A 9,952-nucleotide genomic window follows, 5' to 3' on the forward strand; every position below is an offset into this window, starting at 1 on the left:
TAGTCTTAACCCTGGCCATAATAATAATAATAATAATAATGTAATGTTCTTCTTTTTTTTTTTTTCTTCTCCTCCTCTGTATAATTTAATTTAACCCAGGACTGGCCAAATCCCAGGGGCCAGATACCAACGCGCCCTAAACAAAAGTACAGCTGATGTCTAACTTTTCAGGTTTTCTCTAGTTGTCAAAGGAACTGACTCCAAAATAATCCAAAATAATCCTGTTTAAAAACTACCTCTCATATCTCCTGACTTAGCCCCTTCATGACCCGAAACAGTTTATACCTACTGGCTGGAAGGCCCCAGGTTTGCATTGCAGCAGTTGCCATCATGCAATTAATATTTTAGTATAGGTCAACAATGGCAAAGGGGTTGTGTTAGTGACACCATTATCTGCTTTGAGATGGCCCCATGAAAAGTATTTGTATAGCTCTATATGGTACAGATGTGTTTTTTTAAATTTGTTGTGTTTTTTGCTGTGCTGCTTTTGTTTTGTTTTTTATGTGATAAACTTTACCTGTAGCAAAGGTTCACTTGCTGTAGCAGAACAAAATGAGCATTCCAAGAGCAGAGCCGTTACTGACCGGATCAAAACTGCGTCCAATGGTATTTTGGGCTCGTAGTTTTAATACCAAAAATGCGGCACAATGCACTGAGTGTGCAGAAACTCATGCAGATCTGGTCTGCATTTGGTGTGAACAAGCCCTTAAATACACCATGCTTAGTCACATGTACACTCTGCTTTATAGGCTGATTAAAGTAATGCTGAAAAAAAAATTGGCACAACGTGGGCATGTTGGCCAATCAGAATTATGTACCATAAAATGAAGGATGCAACTTTTCACTTTTGTCCGCCTTTCTTTTTCATCACTGTGGTGGTGTTTTTTTTTTGTTTTTTTTTCTGGTTTATTTTTTTGTGTGTGTGTTTATCCTATTAATGCCAGTTTGTGACTCTTGGAGACATAAAATTGCAGGCATATTTGTGAGGAATGTATGTCCTTCCAAGGATGGGTTATTACAACATGTTCTTCTTTCAGGTTGGACCGCCTCTTCATATTATTGGACACGGGAACAACTCCAGTCACACGAAAAGCAGCCGCACAGCAGCTCGGGGAAGTGATCAAGCTTCATCCACATGAACTCAACAACCTGTTGTCAAAAGTGAGACCTTTTACCTACTGATGTCTTTGTTCAATTTCTCAAAGTGCACTATAGAATGTAACAGTGTATCTCCGTGCTGTGTTTTTTAGGTCTTGATCTATCTGCGAAGTCCAAACTGGGATACCCGTATTGCAGCTGGTTTGGCAGTGGAGGCCGTTGTGAAAAAAGTTCCTGAGTGGAATCCAGCAACCAGGCTGAAGAGAGGTATTGATATTACTTGTGTAGTCTCTATCCATTCTAAATGTCTTTGCCTGTCAGAAATGACTTGCGCCTATCTGTCTTTCCTACTTTTATTTTTGTGGATAAAGGCATTCTGTGCTTTGCAAAGCAACGCTTCTTTATTGTGCGTTCAAGGAGGTCCTACAGTTTTAAATGTTGTTGGCTACATTTTGAGATTAATCTTGTTAACGTTACAATGTCTTGTAATCGCCAATCAGTTTTTTTTGGAGTATGGAAGCCTGCTTGGGCCTGTTGCTGGAATTGGCTGGCATTAGTCCTGGGTACGTTTAGCAGCTTGATTATGTTGTGCCACGTTTTTGTTCATGGGTTCAGATATTGACAATCTCCTACAGGCATGATGGGCTAAGCCAGTGGTCCCCAACCCCCGGTCCGCGGATCAAATGGTACCGGGCCGCACAGTCTCAAGCTACCTCTGTTTATAGATCTGTATCTGTGGACAAATATTTAGTTTTAATTGAAATTTCTAGATCTGTCAGTAAAAGAAGCAAATTCAGAAAGACATCCTGGCAAAGGAGTATATACTAGTCATGCACCTGTTTTCGGTTTGCCCAGCACCACTCTGAAGAGATCTGGATCTCTTTTCTCACTGGCAGGCTTTGCCCTTCACCCCAACTTGGCTACGACTTTACTTTATCAAACCATGTTTGTTTGACTCGTCAAATGCCTTAAGACATCCACTGCTCTGGTTGATTGAGCATGTAGAGCAAATGGCTGCAGCTTTAAAATTCAATCGTGATGGTCTTCTGGAAGCTTCCAGTCTCATCTCCTGCATGGGTCTCGCATCCAGGCTCTGTGGACTGCATAGCGTGTGAGATCAAATACCTTTTGATCCGCATGTGCTTGCTTGGTAATCTGATCACCTGTTGCTGCCTCCCATACCCCTATTGCCACCAGCTGTCAGACAGCCTCCATGCTGTTCCTTGGCACCCACTACTTCTACAACAGGCATTCTCACCCCCTGCTGCACCGGAGTATGGAATTGGCCACATACAGGCTACAGACCAATTAGTACAACAACCCCCCCCACAGACACCACACTGACATGGCAGGACCCTTTTCCTGCAGTGCTCAATTAAGACAAAGGCTGTGTGATCTTAACGGTGGGGGCACAGTTACCTTTGTGCGTGCATCTCCATTGCTTGGCTTCAGGAGGTGGTATCCCAGGGCTACGAACTGGAGTTTTTTTGCTGAGCCTCCTTTTTGGTTTCTCCCCTCCAACCTTTGTGTCCTCACACAGATTTGCATATATCCATTGAGCTCTCTGGTCTTTTGGATCAAGATGTCATTGCCCCAGTTGCTGTGGTTGAACGGTTTCAAAGGATTTTCTCCCAACCTGTTCACAGTTCCCAAACTCAAAAGGGGCAGCTTGGCTCTCAAACCTCTTAACGCCTTCATTAAAGCCCAGAAATTTTGTATGCAATTCACCAAATCTGTCATTACCTTTCACCAGGCAGACTTTCAGACTTCTCTGGACATCAGTGAATCTTCTCAGCCCACCAATGTTTCCTACCTTTTTAATTTTCAGACTTTAGTTTTTATTTTGTCAGCCAGATAGACCCCAGAAGGGTGTTCCAATTTCTTGTTCCACCATCTCTAGGTGGACCATCATCCAAGCTTTTGGTCTTAAGGATCAGGTGTCCGTTTACATTAGATTACCTCCGATCCGTCACCATCAAGTCCGTCGAAAGGGAACACTGTTCAATTTGTTTTTGTAGAGGCAGGGGTAACCCATGTATAAACACTTACCCGTTTTAAACACAGCTGCCCATAGACTTGCATTGGGCGTTCTATTGGGTCTGTCTGAGGGCTAGTTCACACCAGCCCCAGTGTGTTCCGGTCTGGTTAGATCAGAAAAAATAGTGCAAGCAGCATTTTTTCTGATCGCATCGGAACGCAGACCTTGATGTGCCACGCGTTCCGACGTGGGTGATCGCACTGCAGCTGTGGGGCATGGCTGTGGTGCCATTGACTTCAATGCACCACCATGCCACCTCCCGCCCCAGAACATGGTGAGACAGCAAGGATGTGATCTAGTGCGTTCCGGCACCGAATCGTGCTGGAACGCACTGGGGCTGGTGTGAACTAGCCATGAAAGGTACCTTGGTGTCATAAACCGGATCTATCGTGTGTGTGTGTTCAAATAAAAAAAAAAAAAGTTAGGGTGTTTCAATATCCAGCAAGCTTTTTGGTTTTAGATGCATGATTTCTAAAATGTTTACCTATGTTCTAATGATGCCATAGGTGGAGCAGAATACCTCATTTGCATATGTAAGGACTCCAGCCCCTGCAGTGCAAAAGTCAGCTTTTGATTTTTTTTTTTTTTGGGGAACTACAATTAAAAACCAGTTTTTGATGCCTTGACCTTAAAAATGGGTAATATTGTATCTGACTCCTCCCTTTTTCTTGTAATTCAGAGGCCGGTTCAGAATGTTCAAGTGAAGAGTCTCCTCTGGCAGACAGACTGAGCTTTGACAGGTTTGACATATCAAGATTGTTAAAACACGGTGCTTCACTGCTGGGCTCAGCTGGTGTCGAATTTGAAGTTCAAGATGACAAATCAGGTAATACAGGTCATCTTTACAATGGCTTAAATGCTAGACTATGTAATACTTGGAGAACTCTGTGCAACTGGGGTTATGCAGGATTCCGACTATAACCTTGAAATGTTCATAACTGCCTAAGCTTACTTGTGAAACGTGTGTATGGTAAACGTCAGGATCTTGTATGTACAATATGACAAACGTGTTAATGACTCGGCTACCCGATTCTTGTCATAAGCTAGTAAATTGGAAGCCTATACACAGCTACTGTGGCCTGTTACTTGACTCTGTTGGCAGCATGTGTGAGGTCATGTAGTCGAGGCAGCAGACTTTAAGTAACCTATGACCTACTGACACTCCATTTATGAATTGTGATTAAGCTGCATAAAGGGCACAAATAAAATGCTGTAAGTAAAATCTGGACAAGAAATGTAGGTCCAGACATAAAACAAAATTCAGTAAAACATTAAAATTCTCAAATTAATTAGCGGTAGTATCTGAGTTTGCCGATTTTTGTGTGCCATTGTACAGTGCTGTCAGTTTATGCTGACAGGTCATAGCACAGCGATTTACCTTATTTTATGGTTCTACTTCTTCAATGTGCCATCAAAAGGATATTTGACTGGAGTGTGAAAAGTGAAGCCACTGACCTGAATTTGCTGTCTGGCATGGTATACCCCTGATCACAAGCCTGTCTGAACAGAACTAGAAATCTGGCCCAGTCTTGATAACCGCTTGGGTTGTAGCAGAGTTTGTCATTGAATGACGTGCAAAAGCACTGTTGGAACCTATCGCACGTTACTCTCCTTCACACTATTCTCGTTGTGCTATTGTTTTACTTACGGCCAATCAGCACAGGGAATGGAAGAATAGAATAGGATTTCCATATTGCACTAAAACCTCTACTTAAAGAACTACATAGGGTGGAATGTAGCAAACCTGAGCATACAGAATCTGGAGCAGTTGCCCAGGGCAACCAATCTGCTTCTGTTTTCAGTTCAGTTAAGATTTGAAAATAGAGAGAAGCTGATTGGTTACCAGGCACAACTGCTCCAGATTTTCTCTGCTCCAGTTTTTATAAATCCCTTTTATAGTGTCCACCTCTCGCACTGTACAGAATTGCTTTCACTAAAAGGTTTGCACTACTGAAGCAGGGGTTCCAAAATCTTTCCTCACTGTTAACCAATTTGTGATAGAAAAAGATATATAATATTATTATTGAGATTAGATAGATATCCAATCTTGTTAGGGAGAAGAGGGCAACATTGGGAAACCTCCTTTTAAAAAAACCCGAACATGGCTTATCGTTCTATACCTGGGCATGTTTTTAACACCTATTTTCAAATCAAACTGAATAGGTTCATACAATGTAAAAGTTAATAGGTGCACAAAATATAATTTTTTTTTTTTTTAGTGGACGTGGACCCCAAGGAAAGGATAGCACGGCAAAGGAAGCTGCTGCAGAAAAAGCTAGGCCTTGACATGGGAGCTGCCATAGGAATGAGTACTGAAGAGCTGTTTAATGATGAAGACCTGGACTACATGCCAAGCAACACTCTTGTAAATAAACCTGTAGGTAAACCTTTCTGCTGTCTGATAACATTGAGGGGATTGTACCTTGCTCTCCATCCTGACACGCTGTCACAGGAGGCTGAGCGAGCGGAGCTCAGCCTCCTGTGACAGCACTGTAAGCTGTCTCTGCCCACACTGCTCTCCCGATCTGTGACAGGAAGCTGAGCAGTGTGGGAGGAGAGACGCCGGCCGTTCACAGCACTCTCCTCCCTCAGCGCACGGCCACCTGTGACTGTTTCTCTCCTTCCCGCTGGGACACAGAGCAGCGCCCAGCACGGAGGAGGGAAAGAACAGATGCACCACTATTTTGGCCAGAAAATGGCACTTTCAGCATTTAGCCAAAAGTGCCATTTTTGGCCGATATGTTTTGGCGGCCGATACATTGGTGCATCCCTAGTTAATTGTTAACGCTAAATGACAAATGTTTTGCTTCTGAATAAACTTGGCTTTAAGGCACTTTTAGATGTATTCAGGAAGACATTGCAGATGGAATTGACGCTGTACTCCTAGCAACCAATCAGATACCATCTCCTAAACTAAAATCCGGTACTGTACTTTGAACCTCAGTCCTATGTTGTGTTTTATTCCATAAGCCTGTTTTGTTTTAATCTAACTTGGATATATTCTAAATGTGTTATCCCTGTATTTGTCATTTCATCTTCCGCATGTGGGGTGACCTTAGACGTTCCGTTTGTTGATTTCAGGCTCTCCAAGCAGCAGAGTTTATAGATTCCGAATTTCTACCGGGTATGAGTAACAGGCAGAAAAATAAAGCAAAGCGAATGGCAAAGCTTATAGCGAAGCAGAGATCTCGGGATGTAATGGAGGCCAATGAAAAGAGGTACGTCTTATTTGGGTGGGCTTTGGATGCAACAAATTGTTATAAAATGTCTTGGACTATAGACGCAGAACTCTTTAGGTGAAATGGGACCAATCTGTTAATTATTTTGTGCCCTAATTTGAAATGAGTTATTCTGTTCATATTTTAAAGATTCTCAGTGTGCTCTAGAACAGTGGTTCTCAACTCGTGGGTCGCGACCCAAAAGTGGGTCGCGACACCCTCTGCAGTGGGTCGCGGCGTCATGTCTGCATAGACCGGCCCATCTGCATTAGAGAGAACTAGAGGGGGAATTTGTGGTTCAGCCTGTGGAACCTCATAATGTCAGACTGTCCCCTCTCTCCTGGCCTCCCCCGGGCTCTCCGATAAAAGTGGTATGGCCCGGAGCAGCAAGTCAGTCTACCTCATTTTCTGACTGGAGGGCATCCAGCATCATCTAGCTCTTTCCTTCCCAGTCTGGTCTTCTGGCCTGCCCTTTTCATTCATGGAGGATCGGCATCAATCACATCCTTCAATCAGCTTTAACTTTTATGAGGTTTACAGTTTTTTTTTTTTCCCCTCAGTATCGCACATGGCTGTTCTAGGGTTGTTTTTACATGCCTATTCAATCTGCCTAGAACTGTATTGAATGACAGCCAGTGTCTTCCATCCCACTTCCTGTGGGACCAGGCTTGGGAGGTGCATCATCATGCTGGCCTGGACTCACTCCACTACTGTACTAAACTGGGCTTACACAGCCTCATATGGCTGTTCATACAGCAGAAGGGACCCCCCACACCTGGTGTTGGATGAGAAGAGGAAGGACCCATGACATTTAGTGGTTGAAATTGGGCTTTTTTAGTTCCAGACCTAGACTTTCTTGGATATGAGTAGATGAACATCCATTTACATCTGCTGGCCCATAACATGGCACTTCAATCAGATCTGCCCGAATGGCCATGTGAAAAGGACCTTTTAGAGCTTTATTTTACTATCTTATATCAGAGGGTGAAGTTTCTTCTCTGCTTGCAGAGAAGTCAAAGCCTCTATGTAAAACCTGGGCCCGGAGTCTATGGGGCTGCACTGCTGTGAGCTTGCAGGCAGCACTAGATTTCTTCAGTAAAGCATTGTTGGGACTTTCTGAACTGGTCAGGCTCTATCAAAAAGTTGTAGACAGAACACACTGTTCTGATTTTTAAATCTAGCAATCTGCATCTATATCCTAACAGGTCTCTTAATAACCATGCGAGGACTGCCATAATATAAAGGCTTGTCCATAATGACATTGCCCCCACCCACCCCCATTTCACCATTTTGGAAAGTCGTTGAGTATAAAGGGACTTTGTTAAGGAGCTATAGTTCTCCAGTACAGAGGGGTGTGCTGTCTGTACTTTTTTCTTTTTGTAGGTGTCTTTCGAATGCTTTTATTATTTTTTGCTCTTCATAGTAATGTTTGGTCTGTGTGAATTCTGGCAGTCCTTTTAATAAAGGTCCAAGCAAAGCTTTTAAACAATTTGCCTAAACTGTTGTCTGTTTCCTAGCAGAATGTCCATACACAAGCAGATCATGATTTGCCTCTGTTAGACTTGCTGATCCAGTGGCAAATCAGCAAAAAGCCAATCTGTTCAATGTGCAAGTAACCCAATAGAACTTTAATGGTTTCAGTGGTTCTCCTGTTTTCATGACATTAGCAGGAATATATACTGTACAGATGCCTTCTTAATGGAAAAAAAAAAAAAAGTTTTAGGAGCTGCAAATCCTCACATGCAACATCATATTTGGCAGTTCTTGTAGTTGTGTGGTAGACATATCACACATGCATTTTATGATAACCAACAGTTATTTCTGCCTGTTCTAAAAACACACACCCTTTTCTTGAGCACGGTACTAATTTCTCTAATGTAAACACACTAGCCTATAGCCAAATGCCCCTACTTGGGTCTGGAATTTGTTTTTGTTTCTACTAATTTGTAACTACAGGGCAGAACAGCAATTCCATTTTTTGTAAATGGCTTTAATTATTTTTTGTCTCACTTTAAATGTGCCTGGTAGAAATGATCAATTGCAATCAAGGCTGCCTATGGAGGTCTACATTCCTCTGCAGTGGTCTATGGAAGCTTTTATTTCCTTGTATCTACACCTGCAGTCTGAATGTCAGGGGGGACTAGAAGAGCAAAACTGGGGGGGGGAATTTCCCACTGGAAGACTAGAACACTTCTCACAAGATGCATCAGATTATTTGCACTGCTGTTATCTAGAACAGGCCTTAAACTTTCTCCACTCGTGACCCTTTTTTGGGTGAGGAAATTTCTAAGGGACCCCAATGTCGGTGTCTCCCCCCTCCCCTAGCATAAGTCGGTGTCTCTCTCCTCTTCTCCCCAGCACCAGGCAGTGTCTCTCTCCTCCTCCTCCCCCCTACAATTATTTTCGTTTACCCACCTGAATTTTTTCACGCATATGATTTGTCACTTAATGGTATTAATGCACATGAAGGTGTAAAAAAAGAAAAAAAGTGAAGGATTTTTTAATGTGTATAGACTGATCCACTTTATCTTTACACACTGAGACACCTAGAAGCACTTGGTTAAAAATCACCTCCTAATAGACAGGTTTATTAACTATTACAGTGCCGTGTTTTTTATTGATTTAACGGCACTTGCATCGATGTGATTTTATTATTTTTTTTGTGATTTGTAGTTCACAAACACGATTTATATGGTTTTTTGATTCACTTACTAACGCTGTTAATTTGGTTTAAAACTCTTCAGACCCAGCGGTCTTCAATACAGCAGCTTGTGTTTTACATCACAATATTTATTTATATTGATGTGTTGACCCGATACACAAAAAATTCATCACATTGACTTTGCAGTAAGTAATGTGTTAAGGAAACACCATTTTGGTTTAATTCACTGCCACCTGTATGATATACAGCTAATTGAACTCCTAGCGCTGCTTATCTTGTTATATCCCTCACCCTCCATACCTTTACGTCCAGCAGCTGTGCTCCACTGCTCCTGGGTTAAAGAAAGTTCAGTCAATGTAAAAAAAACAAAAAACCTTCCTGTGCACAGGGGGGCCGCGACCTTAAAAACTACTACAAATTATACATTAAACTGAAATAAAACAATCTAGCTTGGAGCCCAGACCTCCTCGGCCGCCTAGGCCCCTCACACAAGTACCGGCCATACCCCCCAATCTAGAACACGATAACCTTAACTTCCTAAAATCTGCGATTAACAAAGTAACAAGTTTTGTATCAATAATAGATTTAGCAAGGCAAAGTAAAGCTGGCAATACACTGAGCAAATTTGATCAAGAACCATCCAAAATGTGTTCTGCGGGCTGCCCTGCCTGCCAGCTCCCGCTCAATATCCTTTAATTGAAAACTTGAAGGAGCCATGTAAAAAGTTTTGGACAATCAAGTGCAGGTACTGGTCAGGTGATGGGACAGACTAACAAAATACGATAGCCGCAGTGGTAGACTCCTCTATCCACACTGTTTTTGCATGGAGGAAGCTTGCAAGCTGAATATAAAAAAAACTAACCATTTTTATACCCAGCTTTACATTTTCCGGAATGTTTCCAATGCTGAATAACACTTTCATCAATTTGGCGTCAT

At 42.4% G+C, this 9,952-nt stretch overlaps 1 protein-coding gene across 1 annotated transcript in view; it reads left to right on the forward strand.

Moving 5' to 3' along the window:
- BTAF1 (B-TFIID TATA-box binding protein associated factor 1) overlaps positions 1-9,952 on the forward strand; it is a 64,379-nt gene that overhangs the window by 11,547 nt on the left and 42,880 nt on the right. Inside the window, exons 2-6 of the mRNA XM_018558677.1 lie at positions 1,038-1,161; positions 1,251-1,365; positions 3,816-3,962; positions 5,356-5,513; positions 6,218-6,354. Coding sequence (XP_018414179.1) covers positions 1,038-1,161; positions 1,251-1,365; positions 3,816-3,962; positions 5,356-5,513; positions 6,218-6,354 — 681 coding nt within the window. The remainder of the gene's footprint in view (positions 1-1,037; positions 1,162-1,250; positions 1,366-3,815; positions 3,963-5,355; positions 5,514-6,217; positions 6,355-9,952) is intronic.

The sequence above is a fragment of the Nanorana parkeri genome, unplaced genomic scaffold (assembly GCF_000935625.1).
Source record: "Nanorana parkeri isolate BGI_ZX_2015 unplaced genomic scaffold, ASM93562v1 scaffold353, whole genome shotgun sequence".
Taxonomy (NCBI): domain Eukaryota; kingdom Metazoa; phylum Chordata; class Amphibia; order Anura; family Dicroglossidae; genus Nanorana; species Nanorana parkeri.